Source organism: Thunnus thynnus, chromosome 17 (genome assembly GCF_963924715.1).
Source record: "Thunnus thynnus chromosome 17, fThuThy2.1, whole genome shotgun sequence".
NCBI lineage: Eukaryota > Metazoa > Chordata > Actinopteri > Scombriformes > Scombridae > Thunnus > Thunnus thynnus.
The window spans coordinates 27824406-27847810 of record NC_089533.1 but is presented as its reverse complement, the minus strand read 5'-3'; the positions used below and the strand labels follow the sequence as shown (position 1 = coordinate 27847810).

General features: G+C 37.9%; 1 protein-coding gene across 2 annotated transcripts; it reads right to left on the bottom strand.

The window, feature by feature from the left end:
* Positions 1–5276: 5276 nt before the first annotated feature.
* Positions 5277–19531, bottom strand: LOC137168669 (transmembrane protein 106B-like). Of its 2 annotated transcripts, none has more exons than XM_067571415.1 (8): positions 19372–19531; positions 15240–15419; positions 14552–14615; positions 14312–14465; positions 14069–14209; positions 11007–11050; positions 9408–9461; positions 5277–6167 (listed from the first exon to the last, which is right to left on the bottom strand). In XM_067571415.1, exons 2-8 carry the CDS (start codon positions 15415–15417, stop codon positions 6047–6049), a joined length of 756 nt encoding a protein of 251 aa, XP_067427516.1. In that variant the 5' UTR covers positions 15418–15419; positions 19372–19531; the 3' UTR covers positions 5277–6046. The 2 variants fall into 2 exon arrangements, with proteins under 2 accessions (XP_067427516.1, XP_067427517.1); XM_067571416.1 differs by having other exon boundaries at positions 15240–15445; positions 19372–19509.
* Between the last annotated feature and the right edge of the window lie 3874 nt (positions 19532–23405).

Here is a 23405-nt window from a genome sequence, read left to right as displayed (position 1 = left end):
TGCTCCCACACACACAGACAGAGGACAATGGTGTCATTGTTGGCTCTGTTAAGTGCTTCATGAATATCTCTGTGATCTCTCAAGGTCTTTAACACTTGGAGACACTTGAGTGGCCTCATTAGTGAAGTTGGACACAGGACTCACTATGCTAACACCACATTTGCATACAACCACTGAATGTAAACATAGTGCAGGGAGGGCCGTGTACACACACACACAAACACACATGCACACGCACACACAAGACATAGCCAGAGCTTGCCACCACTTAAAGTGATACAAATGATTAATTCATGACTATACTTAAGTGTTTTTCCACCACTCTGATACACAGTGTGTATGTGGAGTGAAATATTAGCAAATTAAAAATAACAATTGTTCCCAAACTAACAAAAAGTAAAGACAATATAGAAAAGAATGAACTTAAAGGGGCATTCCACCAATTATAATTGTCAAAGTCCATTTACTAGTCACAGGAAGTACTGCTCAACTTGTGAAAACGGTTGTATAAAGCCACAGGTCTCAGGTCTGTGTGAGATTAAAAATGGATCGTTTTGAGGCAGACAGAGTCTGAACTGTGAAGTGCAGGAGAAATGACACATATTGCTGCTTTTCTCCACTGCTGCTTGTTACTTGGTGGAGCATCATACTGCTGCCAGTGTTCTTTCTTTGTTTGGGTCTGTTAGGGTCAACTGCATTTCAGATCAGGTTTAATTGTTCTCTGGTCTATTGAATTGCAGGTTCAGGTAAGTTTTCCATGGGTTTGTTTCAAATGGGGTCCAAATTTTTGGTCTATCTTAACAGTCAGGTGTCCATATGAACAGTGAAAGAGGTTTTCCTTGCTGTAATCATTCCTCCTGGCTTTTAAAAGATCCCCTTCAAATGTGCTTCAATGTAAATGATGGAGGCCAAAATCCACAGTGTGTCCACACAGTCATTTAGTGCAGAAATGCATTTATGTATGCATTTTATATAAATGCTGAAGCTTCATGTTAGCTTCAAATAAACTTTTAAATACATTTTTGCACAGAAGGAGGACTGTGGATTTTGTCCCCCATCACTTCCATTGTAAGTGCATTATGAAGGGATCTTCTAATGGTCAGTATGAACGGGAGGAATGATTACAAGAAAAACCTATTTCAATGTTCATTTGGGCTTCTGGCTGTTGTTCTAAGACAGACTTGAAAAACTGTGAACCTTTAGATCTGCGTTTGGAGATGACAAAATTATAACAGAGGTCCTGCGTTAAAACTCTGAATGTTTTTGATCAGGTGAAATATTATAAACCCACCATCATTTTTCCAGGTTGTACTTAATGTGTTATTCTAACGTGATCTTATAAACACTAATCACACACATATGTACACAAACAGCAGGTAGGTCGTCACGCTCCAGAGTGTTCCCATTAGAAAGAATCCTGCTGAATGATTCATAAAGGGCCACACACACTGCTCCCTCACTGTGTATCTCAGATATCAGTGACCACAGATTTACTGCTTTCCTGGCAGTGGGAACCACCTGGACAGGATTGATGAGAGCAAAGTGAAAGAATATATTCAGATATTAAATCAAATCAAATAAAAGCAACTTTATTGTCTACCTTTGTTGCACCAAAGTAGAAATTCTTCTTCAGCTTGCATGACAATCAACATCAGATATCACATCACACATCACAAAAACAGTAAGTAAGACACATTTTACACTATATTAAAGAAGTAAAGTGCCAGGTACACAAAATTCAAAACAATATTGGGAGGTGTTCATTAATTACTGGTTTAACTGATGTATGTAATGTGGGATGACAGATTTTTTATAGATATTTTTCTTTGCACTGTGTACCGTCCTCCCTGAAGGCAGGAACTGGAAGTGATGATTCAGGGGATGGCATGAATCCTCTGAGATTTTGTCTGTCATTTGTTCAACTGCTTTGTCATAGTGATGAGCTAGCAAGTGTGGTTTACAGCCTGATATTGCACTGCTCAATTTAACTATTCTGGAGAGTTTGGTCTTGTTTTTGACAGTCAGGTATTTGAGCCAGGACACAATGTTGGATGTAAGAACACTTTCTATGAGGGATTGATACACTCTGTTTTGTGAGAGTCTTTGTTGTAAATGTAATCCACATGCTCAGAAAAGGTGAAGGCTTAATCTAAAACAGTACCAAGGTATTTAGAGAAGCTCACTTGCTCCACCTGCTGGCTGTTGACCGTCACAGGCTCAAATAAGGAGTCGGGCAAGGTCTTTCCTTCTTCTGCCCATTCACATCAAGGCTGGTTAAAGAAGTTCAGTAGAGGGCATGTTGTTAATCTGGGTCTAGGGGCTAGAGTTATTGAGTATGAATACATTTGCAGGTTACATCTTCTCTTAAATGTCTCCATGTTTCCCTCACATGTGTCTTTTCCTTGCATCTTATTCCCTCCCAGGATGTCCCATGTCCCAAGACATGAGGACAGAGGAATCCAGGAAACATGTTTTTAGAGAAATGAGATGTCTTTTCCTCTGACCCATCATCTGAGGTGATGTTAGTTTCAGATGATGGCAGTCTTTAGTCTGTAGTCTGATGCATTGGAGTTTGTATTTACACTTAAATGCAGTACTTTCCAAAAAAATAGTAGGTTTGACATTTACTTTTACCAGTGCCATTATTTTTTTTGTCCTCCCATATGCCAAAAGAGAACATGAAATGAGTTTCTGCATGTTCCCCCTCAAATGAACAGCTTGAAACATCCACACCTGCATTAAAAACTTGATTCTGTACTCATACTGTATACAGTACTGTGCAAAGGTTTTAGGCACTTTAGATGTTTAGATTCTTATCCACAATGTAACACCATCAGGGAGGCGTCTCACCAGCCCCAAATTTATTCTGCAGCATGACAACGAGCCCAAACATCCAGCCAGAGTCATAAAGAACTATCTTCAGCAAAAACACACACAAGGAGTCCTGTAACAGATGGTCTGGCTGAATGCATGAGACTGAGAGATTTTAACCGACAGCAACATGTTTTTTAAAATTCATTAATAGGCTTTTTTTTTTGTAAAATATGATTTGCAACCAACACAAAAAATGTCTCTAACACACAATGTAATGTTATGACAAATGTTTTAGCAATACAAGAAAAAAAGATCTTTGCTCACCTGTGAACAGGCAGTAACATGTTAGAAAACAGTAACTATTCACACATCCAGCAGACACAGAGCAACATTATCATTCAGTTAGAGTTGTGTTTGTGTCCAGCTGATGAAAGTAGCTCTGTTTTCACCAGCTCCTGAGAAGAATATCTGTCTCTTCAATGCTCCACCATGTTCACCAGCTAGTGAATAGGTCCGTTTTTACTTGTTTTGCTAAGCATGTGTCATGTTTTTCATGTGTTATTTCTAGCCAGAGGCCAGTGTCCCCACTGTAAAGGTGACCTGAAGACAGCTGTCCATCACAGCGGCAAGATCCCCAACAGATACTCAGTAGGTATCACAGACATCTTGATGAGTTTGGTTTGTCTTCCTCTTTCACTCTCCTCTCCATCACTGACATACTGACTAACGAATCATAGCTTTTGCTGGGATTAGCAGTTTAACCTATTTTAGGAGTGAACAACTTATAGTGAATAAAAAAATAAATCCTGTTTATCTTTCAGTCTTTACAGTACTCCCAGCAGTGGTGAAGAAGAGGAGGAACCCTCTCTCTGATGACCTCACTGGATCACATTCTGAACATGTAATCCAGTGAACATGTGATCAACAGGAGCTCTGGTTGCATTTCATCAAAACTGCTTCAGTGTGACATCATCATGGCTCTATTAGTTAATGGGAATGAATGTGATTTAAAACATGTCTCCTCTCCAAGCACAACTGACCTCAGATCATCTGGAACATGTGTCTTCCTGTCATCATGTCATTATTTCATTTCATGCAGTGATTTTTTGTTCTAATCACATTTAAATCAAGTGGAGACAGTGATCAGTGAGTGTTATTCATGGAGTGATGAACATGCAAGTGCCTTGCAATAAAGAAGCACAACAGAGGATGAAATACTGTTCTTTTTATTTATTTCTTTGTAAACCAACCAACCAACCAACAGTGAAGGTCTAAATGATTCTTCTGCAATATTAAACCATCTACACTCACTGTGTTTAGATTCAGTCACTCACAAATTGACGGTGAAAGTTTAATACAAAACACAATGGTGCCACCTACTGAGTGAGGTTACACCATCACATAAAACAACTGTATTTTAGGGGATCTTCTCATCAGCGTGAACAGACAGAATGAATGAAGCAAACATAACCTGTCTCAATGTTCATATGTGGACCTGACTGTTATTTTAAGATAGACTTGAAAAGTTGTGAACCTGTCCTTTAATGGTCAGTATGAACAGGAGGAATGATTACAGTAAGAATATCATGTCAATATTCATATGTGCACCTGACTGTTGTAGGACAGGCTTGAAAAATTGTGAACCTGTCCTTTAAGTGGATGAATGACACATGCAATGTATCCAAAATTACACCCATATGTGATAGACCGTGTCATTCCAAAACCATGTTCATTGTTGTGCTGCTGTAAAAGGCTCCACTCTTCATGTTAGAACCTGGCTGCAGGGATTTCCTCCCATTTAGACACAGGAGCATCAGTGAGGTCTAACACTGATGTTGGTGATAAGGTCTGACTCACAATCAGAGCTCCAGTTCATCCCAAAGGAGTTCAGTAAGATTGAGGTGGACAGGGGTGGCCACATACTTTTGGCTACATGTATTTCTCCATAGCAAAGCCTGAACCTGCCTGTTCCACAGAGGGATACATGACTGTTAGTGAGCCCACCAATTTGTATAAGTTTATTTTTGTGTATTAGATTATTAGTTGTTTTTCTGCTCAGTTCTATCAGTGAACATAAAAAGATGAATCAGAGCACTTTGATGTAAGGCCAGCTCTGAGCTGTTTCAGCAGATACACATGACAACAGTTTGGCTTGATCATCCAAGTGTCACATGACTGGTCACATTCTTCTTTATATGCTCACTTAACTTGAGGATAATGTTAGCCCTGGTAGATCTGTGACGGTTCAGTGAGACTCCAGACAGGCTACGTTCCAACATTAAAGGGCCAGTCCACTGCTTTTACACATGAAGATCAGTTTACTCATCATGATAATGGCCTCTTTCCAAAGTCTGAAAAATTAATCCTGATGATGTCATCTCACCTTGGGCTCCAGGCTTAAGATTTATATAGAAAGTCTGCTTTACAAACTGGTGTCATTGAAGGCATCACAAAAGACAGTATTGAGTTACATTATTTATGAGCTTGACCCATACTAAGACCTTACAGACAGCAAATGCAACTATGGTGCATAATGTGTAATCTACTGTGCCATACTTTTCCAGCTCATGAAAAAAAAAAAGACAAAATGCAGCACTGGGTAAAATTCGATGCACTTGCATGTACTGAACAGTGACTTTCAGACAGTGGTTCAAATCTACACAAACACAAAAGATCACAACATTTTCACATGACTGATTGGACTTTCAGTAACATCATCTCTGAACTTCAATCAGAGTATAATCAGGTCCTTATTACCAACAGATGATTCAGGTGACATTTCTGCACCAACTTTGATTCTGTCGGTGTATTTTTTACTGTTTTCACGTTGGTGTTGGCTCCTTACCAACATCTACTGAATGTTGAACATTTTTTCTGGGTTTCCTCCAGTGTACAACTTGATGTGTAGAGTTGTTGAACTGTCAGGGTAGAGATGATGAGAGTGATTTCTACCCTTCCCTCCTTCCTTCAGATACGGGGCAGGGTAGGAAGGGGGAGGTAACTTCACTCAATCAGATTAAAGTTCATTCCCTGAATGTCTGCCTCTTCATTCAGCCATCCATCCAGGAGGAGCCTAAATGGAATCCTGATTGGCATCACCAGGAATCACAAGATTTATCCAACATTTTAGCAACACAGTTCATGAAAAAAAAAAAACACATTACAGGCCCAGCTATTCCTCTTCACAAACAGTATCTCTGTTCATCTCTTCCTCTGCCCACCCATCTATCCATCAGGGAGGTGGGGGTTGCACACTGTGTGGTATGGTGCTGTTTGCTCCACAATCGATGTACTCGTATGTCTCCAGGGAGAGTTGCTCGTAGTGGGCCAAGTAGTAAACTGTCATGGCCATCCTGCAGTACAAGATAGACAAAACGGTAGTTATAAAAGTAGACACTGATAAGAAGTTGAAAACATGAGCCTAAGAAGAATGTATGCCTGAGTTTAAAGGAACAGTTTGATTCACTTTCTCACTGGGAGTGAGATGAGAAGATGGATATCAGTCATTGAATATATGTTTTGGACTCTTTGCAGAAATGCTGGGTGGATGAATACACTGTTGTCCATCAAAAAAATAGCTCCTGCACATAACTGCCCCTAAAACCACAACTTGATCCATTTATGTTTCTATTTCAAGATACTTCATATTCTTATCTAAAAACTTTTTTCTGTGAGGTTTGCTCATATGTGTTCCAAGTTGGATTCAATTAACTCTTAACTGCACAAACTTGTTGTAAAATGCTCGTTTCAGCCTGATGAATGTCACCGGTTCATGACGAGGTGTGCATTTGTGAGATTTGATTTGATAATAGCACAGAGACAGCACTGGTGAAAGTTACAAATGACTTCCTAATTGCACTGGACAAAGGACTTATTAGATCTTAGTGCTGCATTCGACACCATTGACCATCACATCCTATTACAGAGACTGGAACATTTAATTGGCATTAACGAAACTGCATTAAGCTGCTTTAAATCCTGTTTATCAGATTGATTTCAGTTGATTTCAGTTTGCACACATGGAGGGTTCATCGTGTGTAGATCTTTAATTCATAAAAATGTTACCAAAGAACAAAAAGAGGAAGAGCAGAGCTTCAAGTCCTGCTGTCAGAAATCAACAGACACATTCATCAGTGTCAGTAGTCGTACTAGAGGAGCTGAAACAATCAGAAAATATGAATCCAGCTGCCGACAACGTGTGATCAGAGATATTAGAGGAGAGAATATTACAGGCTACAGCAGGTGATGTTACACTGTCAGCTGCAACACAAGATGATACTGGACAGAATGCTGCACAAACACCCTGATGATTACAAAAAGTACTGACATAAAATCATCCTATCTAAAAGAACCACTCAGTAAACTGACAGCCATGATGATGATAATATGGTGAACAGATTAATTTTGCTAAGTTTGTTTTACTTTTACATGTTATATTAGTTGATTTTTAAACTCCAAATTCATTCAGATGAGGACATTTTGATTCTTCTTCTTGTCATTTTCCCTTGTGGAGAAGGTTGACTATCTGTTTACAACTCATATAACAGAGAGAGAAAATTACATGAAAACTGGTGAATGCCACACATCTTCATGAATCACTTGTACGTATCTGTTCAGTGTGTGAGTGGTTCTTGCATGAGGTCCAATGTGTTGTAGGTGTTTTTTTTGACTGTCTCCCCTGCTTCCTTTCTGCTAACCACGTCCTGATTCCAGCTCTGTACTCAACACACAGACATCAGACTGATGTCCATCACAATATTTCCTGCACTTTGAGTAACATACGCCAGCTGCTTTAGTAAATTACTGAAACCTTTTAAAAACCCAACTATATATTCATATCTTCAGTAGGAACCAATGAGCTGAGAGACATAGACAAGTGAAGGCAGTCAGACTTAAACACATTTTTTGTTTTTTTCATGGGATTTCTTTGACAATACAGAATAACTCCAGACTTATCATTCAATAATGCATGTAAGAAAGACTTACAAAGATAGTTTGTGTGTGTATACATACATATACACTTCCAACATGTACAGTGAAATGCTGCCATCTCTCTTTACATGAATCAAAGAAGCAGTGAAGTTCAAAGTTGTGAAAGCTACAATGCTTTTCAAACTGTTCTTGAATCTTACATGCAGCAATGCAGTTGATCTTTAAGGCATAATCAAATAACGGCACAGACAGTCACTGAGTTTCTTTCCTGTCCAGCGTGAAGTATGTGAGTGAAGCACTGTGGGATTGTTAAATCTGTTCAGCAAGAGTCATGTGAGCGCTGGCTTCACAGCACAAACTGGGTCAGAAGTCAACACAGATATTGTAAGTGGTTATTCCTCTCTCAGCACTGATAATAGTGACTCCATCTTTAGGATGTTACTGAATCACTAGCAGATGGAAACTTAGGTATATTCATATTTTGTCTCTATGAGTTTGAATTGCACAAAATACAATTTTGAAAATTTTGGAGGTGTGATTTATTCTAGAAGACAAAAATTTTGCATCCTGAACCATATTTGCACTTATGTTTGACCTAATCTATATGCTATCAGTCACATATGACTGCGTATATACTGTCTGTCATCTGCAAAAGCCTCTCAAGCTCTTCAGTCAAAATGGAAAAAAAGAACAAATATAAATTCTAGGAATATCTGAGAACAGGTCAGACCAAGATTTTCAAACAGCCCAACCTCAGCCATGAACATAAACTAGTCAATATAATGAGTGGGTTGCCACACTACTATGGACTCCAAATTTAAAAGCTTTATGAAGCTTTGGCGAAAGTTCAAGAAGGAAGATCTCTTTATTTCACTACGGGTCAATGTCTGATGCTTCACATTGTTGGAGTCTAATCGCCATAAAATCTTTCTGTCACTAACATTAATAAATATTGTTATACACTTCCAACTGATCTCTCCTTACTTAAATAAAGAGAGGAAAATAGTTTACTAAGAGGAAAATAGTTTCAAACTGTTGAGATGTGACATTTGTAAAATTAAACATCACAGAGCACTCGCTCATTTATGATCTTTCTAAGGAATGGTGGTGAACACACATAAAAAAACAGCACATCTTCCAGAGGGACAGCCTAAAAATTCAACTGCACAATGATCTGTGATATGTGTGTGTTTGTTGATGAGGTATCATGTCTGGTTACGAGAGTTGAACTGCTGGGAGTCGACTGAACAGTGTTAAGATTCGACTTTATTCAGTCTGTTCCTGCCTGCAGGGTGGCTAACGCTAACTAGCAGCAGTCTGCAGATATCAAGCTGATGTCTTCTCAAGAAATACAAACAGCAGCAGATCATCAGATGTCTGTGCTCAAACTGACTATTAAACTGGATGTGATCTACTTAGCTAATAATAACATCCTTGCAGATGGTTCAACCTTTTTATTATTTTTGCTCAACTGTCTTGCACATGATATCCTAAAAATATGATTATTTCAATCTTGTATTTTGCAGGGGATTAAAATTGTGAATCCACCCAAAGCTTGAAAAAAAAACTTTGAGATTGAATCATTTTGGCTACATCACCCAGCTCTAATGGAACCGGTTCAAGACATTCTGACACATTACTGAACACATGATGATACTTACTGGAGGTGCAGATACAGAATGTGGACGGGCAATGAAGCTTTCTTACAGTAGTTACTGCAGAGAAAAAGAGTAAAAGATGTAGAAAACAGCTAATGAGGATCAGTTTTAGAAAGTGTGCAGTACAGTATTTACACAACAATGATGACTGATACAAGTTTTGAACTGATTAAGCAGATGTTGAACACACAGACAGACATTACACTTAAACAGAAAAACATTATATGGAAGGAAGACAAAGCTAACTTCACTGCCAGGTTAGCTGGTGTAACAGGTTCTACTAGTGTGTAGAATACATCACCAAAACCTCCAACCTCATTCTGAGCTCTGAGATACACTTCAATGACCATTTTCCAAATGCAAACCATTTTTTTTTAATGTTTGAAAATGTTCTGCATTCCTTTCTCTCAGTCATCATCTGCACATGCTTCTTCAGCTTCTACAGAGTCAAGCTCCATGTGAATGATCCTGCCTTACACTGTGCAAGCACACACACACAATAAAATCACATATGGGGAGGTCTGCAGGAAAGACATAAAAAATCCAAAATGAATGACAGTGGATTGAGTTTTTTCCATTTTAAGTGAAGATAGAAAAAAGCCTAAAGGACAAAGACAGAGCTTTAACACTACTTTCACTTTGATTTAACCACCAACAGGTTTATCACCTTCAGGGGAATTAACCTGGAGTAAAATAGGCAAGTGTTCCTGAGAATGAAAAGGCTTTGTTATTGTGAACTTTTCAGAGTTGTAACATTTTTATTCATTATCGATTTATCTGCTGGAAAATGTTAAAAAAAAATGTGAAAAATGTCCATTACAGTTTCCCAGAATAACCCTGTAACCTTGTTGATAATGATGATGACTTGTCAGGTGTGAATAATAACATTAACAGTCATTTAAGTTATTAATTCCACCTATGATTTTCCTGCTTTGACAAGTCCAACTGTCTCCTGTGAAAAGGGTCTAAGACTATTTTCCTCACCTGCAGACAGAACACCAGGCTAATTTAGGCTAATTTAGGCTAATTTCTTTTCCCGTTTTATTGTATCATATTTGAATAGGAGGCCTCCCCATTTTTTGATATGCTTCTGTTGAATTTGCTGTTAATGCAACCTCAACACATTCTCCATGTTTTGTCCTGATAAATTCAGCACGATGTACATTTCCACAGCACTAACTCCATCAGTGCAACAGTTCGGTCAAGTCATACCCTCACCACTCTGCTGCTCTCATTTTCTCTTCTCTTACACAAATACTGTGTTACTGTCGATGAAACTCTGTGAAACCTTTATTTATTACCTTTATTACCCAACCTTTATTAGCCACCAGTCATTATTTGTTCGTGCTGGCCAAAGCCTGAAGTATAGTGGATGTATTTTTAATCCTCCAGCTTCATACAAACAACACAATTAAGTATGTGAATTATGATGTTCATCTTGCAGCTGCTTGTCTACACACACGTGTTGGTAAACAGCAAGTAGAACCACACCAGTGATTGTGATATACACTGTGACCAAACCAGTTAGTTACAGCACAAATATAATCATTCCTAATGAATGAAACTGTTCCTGCTGGAGGAAGAGTGATGCTGGCAGCTCACCTCAGCTCAGTGTCCGTCAGCTTGACGGGGATCACAAAGGAGTACTGCGAGGAAAGACAGAGGCTAGTTACATCAATATCATATTAACAGTATTATTCTGATGTACATATGGTAAGTACATGCATATTCACATATATTTTATAAATAATCAAACTGTTGCATTGTTATTCATTCATAAAATCAACAGTTTTTGTCTGTTATAAAGCCAAGCTTTAATTACAATCATGAAAAAATATAATCTTTCTTCACTACAATGTATGTGCAGTTTTCTGTGTTGTTGCTTTTAATGTCTTTGTAGACAAAATAATAACTTGTCCAACTTCCACTATGTCAAATATGATAAGAATAAGTCTGGCTTCTGTATTTTTCATACTGTCAACAAAACACCTGAGAAGATCAAAACCAACAATGTGTCTCTCAATACTTTCTCACTTCCCTCTACGCCCCAAGTTCCTACTTCAAAGCGTACAGCAAAAATCTTTCAAAATATAGTTTGTTTAGTTTCTTTTTTTTTTATAAGGTTCAGTAATTTCTGGAGACACTTTCGTTTTTAGCAAACGTTACTAAAACAAGAGGAGATGGTGCGTTTACTAGGGACTATTTTCAGTGACGGGTTACAACACATTTGATATATTAACCTTTAGTGTACATGGGGCACTTGGCTGAGAGCCATGTTCTCTTTTTTAGGAAGACCCTGTTCACACTCACACCTTAGCTAAACATGCAGAGGAGCTGCTGAACAGGAGCCCACATAACTGGCCAGAGCAAAGTATCAGTGCAGACAACAGTCGCAAAAAAAACCCATCTCTGTAAAGGGTAGGTTGTGCTGATTTTTACAGTGTGTGTATGATGTCTGTGTCTACGATTTTGAGATGGGTACAAAATTTGACACAAATTTTGTCCCTCATGCACAAAGGGTTAAACATCTTTGATCATATACATGTTATTGTTTATTGTCCACTGCTGTAATTATTTCCATGTAAGTTTCAGATATAAAGACCCCCTTCAGACATGTTGAAAGATATACAACTAGAAATGTATGCTTCTGCCAACCAATCAAGTTGCAGTTTACATCCATGTCTGTACAGACCGAGCAGGTATCTCCCCGTCTGAAAAGTGGAGCCAATGCAGAAGTGCCTTAAACCTGCATTCTTTCTAATGGCCAGCAGGGGGCGACTCCACTGGCTGCAAAAAGAAGTCCGATTTTATAGAAGTCTATGAGAAAATAACCCTAATTCTCACTTGATTTATTACCTCAGTAAACACTTTCCTAATGAGTTTATGGTCTCAACCACTAGTTTCAAGTCTTCTTCAATACATCATGATGTTCATTTTGTAAATTATGGTCCCATTTAGAGTGAAACAGACGATAAAGCAGGGTATGCTTTAGGGTGTGGCTACCTTGTGATTGACAAGTCGCTGCCATGGCGACAACATTGATTACATAACATCACCATGACGTAACCCCAGATTCACAGAGTATATGTGTAGCTGCTGCTATTTCATAGTGTGTTTTCAGTTCATGAAAGTTAACTATAACATTTTGGTCGCCTAAAAAAAGTCTTGTTCAGTGTTTGGTTGTGAGAAAAGACCCTCTAATGAGTCGGCTGTTCAGTTTTTTCAGTGAGTGCATTTTGTTTTAATGGTTTTAGGCCTGTTTTTCATTAGCGGAAATTAGCATTAGCATTATCACTGTTAACCATAGATTGTAAATACATCGTGCTAACCATCTAGCAACTAGCACTATGGTCAGCTCAACCCTCTCATGCAAATATGGTCACTTCTGGCTCCAAAAATCAAACATGGCAACTGTCAAATCCAACATGGCGATGGTCAAATCGCTAAACTCGAGGCTTCAAAATGGCAGTTCACAAACCAATGGGTGATGTCATGGTGACTACGTCCATATTTTTGGTCTATGGTACATACTCATATAATATTTGTAGTGAAAATTTTGAAGGAATTCAGTAAAATCAGCACAGTTTCAAGGTGAGCACCCAAGATTAGCGTCACCAATTCTGTATCCGACCAAATGTGAAATATGGTCACAATCCCTCCTTCTGTTCCTGAGTTACGAATAGTTCCTGAATTATGTTCCTGAGTGTTGAATAATGGCCAGAAAAGTGTTTTTGCAGAACATTACGATGTCACAGTAAAGTTGACCTTTGACCACCAAAATCTAATCAGTTCATCCTTGAGTCCAAATGGATGTTTGTGCCAGATATAATGAAATTCCCTCCAGGTGTTCCTCAGATATTGCGTTCACAGGGATGGGACAGACGTAGATACATACGCATGGACAACCCAAAAACATAATGCCTCAAAAACGTACAATTACCTCATTAAAAACCTTAAAATTTCATCTATTCCTTCACTCTCACTGAAAAATCCAGAATGGATGAATATGCAAATATTGTTAATGTCAAAAGTTTAACAGCTGGACAAAAGGTGTTTCTTCCTTCGCTGAAAAGTCTATTCTTAGTGTTTGTGCACTGGAGGCTTCAAGTTTCCATATCACATTTGTGCAAGTGGCATACTGGACCACAATTGGCTCCAGACTAGTTGTGATGTCACAAATCGTGCCCATAGGCCACAGAGAAACTTTCCTCTTTCAGCAGATGAATGACAAAACAGCTTTCTAATGTCAAAAAGTAACAAAAAGCAAAACACATTTTTGAATGGAGGGCGACTTTAAGTTTAGAAAATAAGATTCTACATCTGTGAGTGTTTTATTTTAAACATTTACAACTTCAGTGCAGTTCCATATATGTACATACTGTATCCTCTGCAGCTCCATCCACTAAAAAATGTGGTTCGGAGACCTTCCAGTCACAAGCCCACTTGTCTAACCTTTAGATATTGTTGGATTTGGTCTTTTCGTGGAATTACTTGACAACAGAACAAAGTTTGTGTCACAATGGCAACTGTCTTGTGTTTGTTCTCAGTAATGATGTTAATAACTAAAGCCATTCTAAAAGCATGCTTTTTGCTAAGCTATCCTGTGCAGCTGTCCACCATCCTTAGATGATACTGTGTGTTCCTGTGTGGTTGGGATGTCTCACCATTTTGATTGACAGAGGATTGACAAATGTGACGTTCTTGATGGAAACTGCTCCCACCACCGTGTCAAAGTTCAGGGCCTGCACGGTCAGGTTGTAGGCCTGCACCGTCGCAAAGTTGTTGTTGGTGATGTTCAAGACATTCTACAAGAAATCGCAGTTGTGATTGACAGCAAAGTTCAATTGTTATTAAAATGTACATTTCTTTCTTTCATCCATGACACCCTTCACTTTCTCTTCACCCACCGTGATGTTAATTTGGACGCCATCTTTAGTGAAGTAAACGAAGGATGACTTGACTGCCACTGGAGACAGTATGACAGAGCGGGGAAACAGGAAGAACAACACCAGGGAGCTGACCAGGAGGCACACAGTAACAGACACAGCAACGTACAACTTCCTTTGAGAGGAGGAAACACAACAAATTACATGTCAAAAAGCCATCATCAACTCATATGAGTTATATGTGATTCCCGTTATTCTTACGTATGTCTGGGTTTCAGCCTCTGGTCATTGCAGGGGATGACAGCCACCAGCTTGCTCTCCTGACCTGTAACACACATGAAACATGCTTTCATATCAAATATGGCAACATGGGAGTTGATGTGATCTTGTGAGGGGTTCAATTCTCTCATATTTGTGTCTCCTCTGTCAAGTCATGACACCCAAGGAGCAGGGCTGTGGGGATTTTTTAATGCTGGTCCTGATACGACACCAAAACAATACTTTTTGTGGAAGTCTGGCAGTGGTTTGGGGGGCGTTTGGATACTAATGGTAGTCAAAGTGCAGGCATTATAATTCTTAAGTCAAACATGTTCTTTCCCCCCCATGTGGAGGCAGGTGGTACAGGTCTTGTATGACAGGTCTGAACCACTCTTGAATTTCATTTGTACACAGGAAAAATTCTAAATATGAGAAAATTGGTGAATGCCACAATGTCCCACCTAGTGGTTCTTGCATGAGGTCCACTGTTTCTAAATGACCTCAAACATATCTTATACATTTCTGTACAGACATTTCTTGTCAGTAATCTATGCTTGAAACACTTCATTGAAATAATAATACAATAAATGTATTAATAATGTAAATAATCATTACTTGAAGTTCAAGAATAGATACATGTAATTTTTCATTCCAACCATTGTGACTTAATTGTGATGTGTGTGTTCATTACCTCTGGGTATACGTCCAGTACCCTGGCAGGTGGGACAGTGCACCGTCTCTCCTGAGCTGTGCCTCCTGCTGGAGCTCCGCCTCTTGATCTCATCCCTCTCAATGATAGGCCGGTCATCCTCTGCGTGGCCACACCCACTCTCAGTGCCACTGACACAGCTGCTGGGAGCAGTGCCCATAGCTGACAAAACAACAGCTGCCAGTCAGCTGCAAAACTTACAGTATTAGTACCAATGAAATCAAACATTCATAACATACATTCTCCTCTCAAATTATGTTCTACCTATTATTTTTTTCTCATAATACTGTGTACATAATACTGTTTCATTATCATATAATGACTTTCAACATTCTATTTGTTATTAAGATTACTACTTTTTAATAAAATGACATCTTCTAAAATCATGACTATCTTATAATATTACAACTTTTTTGCAAAATGACAATTTACTTCTAATATTGTGACTTTTACTAGTAAAATTGCAACTTTATCTTGAAATATTACAACTTTCTCCATAAAAGTTAACCTTTATTATAATAATATTGTGACTTATTTTCATGAAATTATGATTTTATATGAAATTGAACTTTCACTGCAACAATACTCAATATTACAGTACAATAAAAAAATGATCTTTGTCTCATAAATCATAATCAGTGTTTATCAGTTTTTTTCAAATTTTACAATTTTTTATTTAACTTACGATTTCTTTCTCATAAAAGTTCCAACTTTATCTTGAAATATTACAGCTTTTTCCATAAATTTATGACTTCATTCCAATAATATTATAACTTTTTCTAATACAGTTACAACTTCATTCAAATAATATCATGACCTTTTGTTTTATTTTGAATATAACAACCTTTAAATTATGGCTCTATTCTCAAAATATTTTGGGCTTTTTTGTAAAATTATGACTTTATTCTAATTATGTTATCTTTCCTTAAAATAGTGGTTGTATTTTACATTTTTTTTGTCAAATTAGGACTTTATTCCAACAGCATTATGACTTTTTCTCATAAAATCTTTATCTTGAAATATTACAACTGTTTCGTAAAATTACAACTTTATATTCATAATATTATGGTTTTCTTTTCTTTTATATTTTAGACAGCGGCCCTCACACTCTGTCATACAAATCCACATTGTCACTCATTGGTACCAAACACTGTATTACTGTGTTGAACAATGTGGTGTATGAGCCAGAAGGATGCAAAACTGGAGGCCTACAATAATTATTTTGCTTAATAATTTCTATTCTATATGCAATGCCTTATTAAGGCTGTTTAACAAAATGAACAAACTCAGGAAGTGCATCTGCATGTGGACATGGTGCGTTGACTTACTGAATGAAAGAGGAAGGAGGACACTAGCTTCTAAATACTAACCCTCTCCACTGTGTCTAATAGAAATAGAATACTGTAGAACAGAATCACTATGTATGGCTGTGATGACAGTTGCTGCTGAGACAGAGCAGGTGCACACACGCCTAACACACATCTGCAAAGCAAATACAAAGATAGCTTGCAGATAAGGAAACAATTGTGTGTGCAGTACAGACCAACATGGTTGGCTTTAGTTTCCTAGCTTCACACCTGCATCATAAAATAGTGAGAAGAGAAGTAAGAAAAACTATGCAAACATGGAAAACAACTAAAAAATATGATTAGTGTCTGTACTACTGTGTAATGCTGTAACATGTAATGTATTTTCTTACAAATGATTAACTTAATTAATTGAATTTAGTGGATATTCAAAAAGGCTTTTAAATTTGACTTTTTTTCCCCATGTACTTATGTGTCCTCCAACAATTATAACCTAAAATATAAATAATATATAAAGTTAGTCAACCCACAGAGCAGTGAGTGTGTTGGTGGACTTTTCAGTCTCTTTTAGCTCATTGTTTTGGTTTTATGGCCCACAGCATTTGGGTCTATCCTCCTCCAGCAGCAGCAGCTGGACACAAACTCGATGCCAAATGAATGATAATATTGCTCTGTGTCTGCTGGATGTGATAACTGTTAGATAACATGTTCACCAGAACTTTATAAGATGCTGATATGTGAATGGGCTTAGCACTAAGGCGGGGCATGCTTTGGTTGATGTCAGTTGGACGACATTCATGCAGCTCCTCTGGAAACAATAAATACAAAACAGCAGCAAAGTGTGCTTACATCCTGCGTGAGACTCTGCTGTCTGAAGTACTTTTCATAACTTTGCCATTTTCAAACTGTCACATTTTTCTGCTCACATATGGTGCTGCTCAACATATTATTTACTATGTTGCAGGACATAAAAGAAAGAGTGAGTAGTGCCCCCTTTTATATTTATTTTTACTTTTGTTATTAAGGTGGTTTGGTTGTGGATTTTGTTCATTGTAAAGTAACTGAAAAATAAATAAATAAATGAAAAGTTTTAAAAAGCAAATAAATAAATGAAAGTAATCACAAAGGGAAAACTGTACGCATTGAAGTATGAATAAAAAAGAAAAGTTAGATGCAAAGTGAAAGGCAGTAGAGCTGCAATGATTAGTTGATTAATCGATTAGTTGCCAATTATTAAATTAATCGCCAACTATGATATGATATGATTTTGAGTCATTTTTTTTAAGAAAGAATGTCAAAATTCTCTGATTCCAGCTTCTCAAATGTATGTTACATAATCTACGATTGTAAACTGAAACTGGAGTAAACTACAGAAGAGAAGACATATGAGGACGTCACCTTGTGCTTTGGGAAACGATGATCAACATTTTTCAACATTTTCTGACATTTTATAGGCCAAACAACTAAACGATTAATCCAGATAATAATCGACAGATTCATTGATCATGAAAACAATCATGAGTCGCAGCCCTAAAAGGCAGATATAGTATAAATAAATAAATGAAATAAAGTAAAAACTAAAAGCCTCAAATTTTCTTTCGTGATTCCATTTCAAATCCAGATGAAAGACATTTAACTAGTGTCTAACTTTTGTATGGTGATGTATGTCTGAGTGCAACAGGATAAACAGGCGGGACAGAACGTTGAGAGGATTTTGATTTGAACATGTAAAAGTGGGCGTGTCATAATGAATCTTAGCTCTGTGCCACTAAAAGTTGAAGATTGATTGATTGGTGGATGCCATGAGGCCATGGGCCATGATATTATTGGTTGAAATTGGTTGACTCAAGCCTACATAAGTACACTTCATATTTTATTTTGCAGGAAGAAAACATGATTGATTTTGATATAAGAATACAAAGAAACAGATTTGTTTGTATTTTTGGTATATATTGTTAATAGGTGCACAATATGATTGGAGATGTGATCTAAAAGGGTTTTCATTTCATCTCGAGTTGTTTACCTCTGTGTATACTGAACTTCTTCAACTGAGTCAGATGACTAAATTTAACTCACATAATAAGAGGAAATATGTTGATAGGAGAAGTCACTGAGAAGTGATCTGTGGAATGTGGTTAGGCCTTCAGATAAACCACATGTCCCGATTAATATATGACTGTTGTTGTCGTCACTGCTTTCAAGAGTAAATAAATAAGTGTTTTGGAGACAATTGTTGGTTCCTGGTGGGAAAGGATGAAAAACATGGCCGCCTTCTGTAAAGGGGACTTATAAATGAGTCTATTTGTTTATTAAGAATTCCTGGAACCATACATATGATGCAAGTTTATGTTACACTGTGTGCGCGCAGACACACGCGCGCGCACACACACACAAGGTGGTGCAAGACGTCTGAACTACGCACTTGTCAGGAACATTTTTTCTGACATACATACATGTCACGACGAGAGTAGATTTACGGATACGCTATCAATAACTTATAGATAGATTAAACTTTAACACAGAAAGCAACATTTGAAGTTTTAACAGAAGACCTACTTGCACGACAAGTGTAGGAACTGTTAGGAAAAAACTAAGAAATGTCCTCGTGAATATTGCCATGTCACTGTAGACGGATTTAGATCATTCGTTGTTGACGTTACGGCTAATTTCTCGATAAACGAAACATATGGCAACACGCTCTTTAAAACTGATCGCAACGTTACTTTAATTTCCTCTGTATTCCAGCCTCAGGTGATAGCAGGTGTTTCTCAGATGTTGGATAGTAACACTCGGTGCTGACAGCTTACCTGGCTGATGAGCTTTGGTTTAAGATGTTAACAGCGTCTTCATCTTCAGTCCCGCTGGGAAGCAACGCAGTCCTGTTTGTTACGGTATTTGGCGGCGCGGGGTGAAACGCAGCTCCAAGTCCGACAGTGTCACACTACCATGAACGCAACACTCGACCACTTCCTGTCACACATTTCAAATTAAAGCTCTGATTGACGTCACAGCAGGCTCCATCACAAAGTTTACTTCATATTTACTGACATAATGAGTGAGTTGTGTCTTTTGAGGTGAATATATTGATTTGTTATTTACTTTTTTTTAAAAATACCAAACCTGATTACACAAATATGTGCGGGAGGAGCGAGTAGTGGCTATTTACATGACAGTATTGAAATGGTCATAAGATATCAGACACATTAGTGTGAACATTATTTTTGCTGTTGATACCAAGTAATGAAAATGGGTAGGTTATTTTTAAATATATTGCTTAAAATTAGATTGGAATGGACTGTCCTTGTCCAATCTTACTTTAATATATTATAATTATATTAAGTCTATGGAAATATTTCCTTTTTGTGTTTTTTTCGGTCAAAAGAGGAGCCATTTACGCTAGCTCCTTATTGATTTCTTCCTTTTAATATTTAATCTTCTTGATTAAAATAAAAAATTTGAACATATTGTGAATCACAGACTTTCAATCTGCTCTTATTTTGAATTCAAAACCACCTTACGTCCCGTATTATACTGGCTATTTGTGGAAGCTTACCAAAGCAGTTATTCAGCATTTTCCTACATTTATTTATTTATTTAGTCTTGACTTGACTTCAATCTCACACAAGTGGAGAAATAAGGCAGCAATTGTGTGCAGTGCTGCCAGGGGTGTAGCACAATAAATGGGGTCCTGTGCATATCCATAGTAAGTGGATCTCCTTCCCCTGTATTAACATCCATTTTCATACATGTACGACTAACTGAGTCAACAACAAAACACATTAATCAATAGTGGCTATTGTAGGATCACAAATTAACTGTTTATACCATATTTTAGAAAATATAGAGGTTCAAATATTGTTTTATACACACAAAAAGCCACCAATTTACTTGCCCCACTAATATCATTAACTAATGTTTGTTTTTAGCTGTAACTGGACAAAGTCCAGTCTTTATGAGGGTCCTCTGGTATTGGTGCCGAAAGCAGTTAAGCATACCTCTGCATGGGGGTTACACAGTATCTAATGTGTTAAGGCTTCTTAGGCTATGCTGTAGTTGACGTGCAGTTCCTCACAAATCTGCATTTGGGGGCTACAGGAGCCACAGCGATACCACATGGAGATTGTAAGAACTGTGAGGTCAGTTTGGGCTGCCTGTGTTTTCTACTAAAAGTTTCTGACGCTGGGTGAGATTGTTGAGTGAAGGCAATAAGTAGAAAGTTGAAAAAAGACTCAGTTATTTTCTTTTCATCTCCGGCACACAGACCAGAATAGTCTGTGAAACAAGGCAGACCCTCCCCTCCTCACCCGTTACACAGTTACTGCAGAGAATATGATTAAAGCATGATATGGTCTGATCATGTACAATACATCCATTAAGTGTTGTGGTAGGAAGAAAAACTGTTAGCCCCTTGTGTCAACCTTAAATCTAGCTGTAGTTCTACTTCTCCACGATACCTCTGAGTGCTCTCTCCAATTGTTTTTCTTGTGCACTTTGGTTCTAAGCTTAGATTAATTTTTAAAACATTTTCAGGACTTAACTTTTATTGTTTTTATCAAGTGTCATGTTTCAATTCCATGCATACTATTGCATATCATTTTCATAGGCCTACATTAATTCATTATTATGATTTATTTAATTACAGTTAATTGTTTTCTTTGCTTACCCTGTATTTCATATCCATATAAACTATACATAATGTATCAGTGCTCTTACTTTTGATATCTGTTTTTGTTTTCTGTTTTTTGCACTGTGTATATTTTCGCAAGGTCTGTATGTTATGTGTGTATAGTTGGATCAGAAGCAGATCTAGGGATGGGCCTGGATGTGTATGGCCCACCCAGACAGACAGCTTGTCCAACCTATCAAATTTATGAAAATAATAATAATAATTGCTCTAAATGTTTAATTGTTTTGTCTTGTGAAATTTTAGAATTTAATATATGTAGCCACTAAAAATTAATAATATTCAGAACTTCCTCTCTTGCGTGACTGACGTTATATTGTCAGAAGGCGGTTTCATCTAGCTAGCAGCTAGATGGAACTATGGCTAAACAGCTATGTTTGAACTGCTTTTTAAAAAAACCACACTTCTAGAGGCTGAAGCATGTTTGGACCAGGCCATGCCTAAAGAGGAGTCGCAGCAGGTAGCTGCCCTGCAAGCATTTTTCCGAATATGAACAGTCTGTTAAGGGCAATCATAACCCTCCCTCTAATGTCCTGCAGTGTTGAGAGACTTTTCTCCGCAACAAACCAGATCCAGATGCACCTGAGATCATCAGTGTTGACTGGACACCTGAACAACTTGACGCTTTTGTCTTTTGAAAGAGAACTAACTGACACTTTGGATGAAAATGACATAATCAACCTTTTCGACTTGAAGCCCAGAAGACTCCTCCACCTTATGCAGGCACAGTAGCCACAGGTAAGCCAGTGTTTTGCTTTGTTTTTTTATTTTGGCCTACCCTGGCATGTTATGATTGCAGTTTCTGTGAGGAAATTCTGAATTACATATAACATATTTGTTGTTCAATTTGTGTTTGTAGCCACTCTCTAAATTAGGGTTATGCAGGTTTGGATTTGCTCTTATCATGTTATTTCCTCTTATTTATAGATAGCCTCTTATTTATAGATATATAGCCATAGCCATTCATCTGTGTGAACACATGAGCGCAAGCTAAAGAAATATCAATGGAATGGACAGAAGGCCTGGAACCTGCTGGTGGAAGTCGGCTGCAGGGGCTTCTAAGGACACTTGCTCTGGAGAGGTCTTGGACTGCTTGGGAATGAAGGCCTGGTAAGAAAGCAGCTGGCAGCCAAAATCACCAAGCAGGCAGAGGTGGCATCATGGTGAATCTGGATAAAGTGTAATGAGTGGTGGTAGAACCGACGTGGCGACAGGCTAACAACATCACAGAGCTGAGTGGTGGACACTGGGGGTAGTACCAGGATGGTGGTACCAGGACACTGTTCTACCGTCAAGTCTGTTGGTCTGTTGGTTGGTCGGTCCACCACTTTGGTCAAGATTAAAATATCTCCACAGCTATTACATGGATTGGCACAAAAAATTTACCATGAGTTGACATTTGTAGTTTTGAGAGAAATGTCTCAACAGCTATTGGATAATATGGGCCCCTAGTGAATTTTGACCCCGGAGATTAGAGTTGTCATGTGTATTTAGCCATTCTGTTCCCAGCATCACCTAGTGGCCAGATATTTTTGAGACTGAATGTACCTTTCAGTGATTGATGTGCGTTGGATCATCAACAGAGGTTGTTTACAGGTTTGTGCAAGACTTTTATTAAGTGAATCTGATGAAGCCTGTGGTGAAACCTCTTGTTCTCACAGTCACACTTGATTTGCATGATGAGTTACTTTTTCGTATGTTATGTACTGCATGTAAATGGATGGATTATGAGATTATGAGTTACAGACAAGTAAAAGACCTGCCCTTGTATGCAGCAGCAGCCCCCACCCTACCCTGTTTTTGTTAGTGACATCTTCAGCAGTCTGAGTTAGTCATATCAAGTGGATATCTGCCACATTTAGTCTTTTTAGCATCAAATTCCCTCTTTGTGTTTCCTCGGACAGTGTTTCCCTGTTGAGCTGCGGTGGAAGTATAGTAACAAAAAGTGGAACTTTGGCACTAAAAATACTGTAAGATTGAAAGATATCTACTTGATTTGACTCATTTGGACACTGAAGCTTCATAGTCGCTTCAGATAAACTTTTAAATACATTATTGCACAGAAGAAGGACTGTAGATTTTGGCTCCCATCACCTACATTGTAAATTCATTATGAAGGGATCTTCTAATGGCCAGCATGAACAGGAGGAATGGTTA

Coding starts and splice junctions, on each gene's coding strand:
- LOC137168669 (XM_067571415.1), bottom strand. CDS start 15,417: ATGGGCACTGCTCCCAGCAGCTGTGTCAGTGGCACTGAGAGTGGGTGT. Junction 11,051..14,068: donor ATCCTCTGTCAATCAAAATG/GTGAGACATCCC, acceptor CTTTCCTCGCAG/TACTCCTTTGTGATCCCCGT. Junction 9,462..11,006: donor CTGACGGACACTGAGCTGAG/GTGAGCTGCCAG, acceptor TTTTCTCTGCAG/TAACTACTGTAAGAAAGCTT.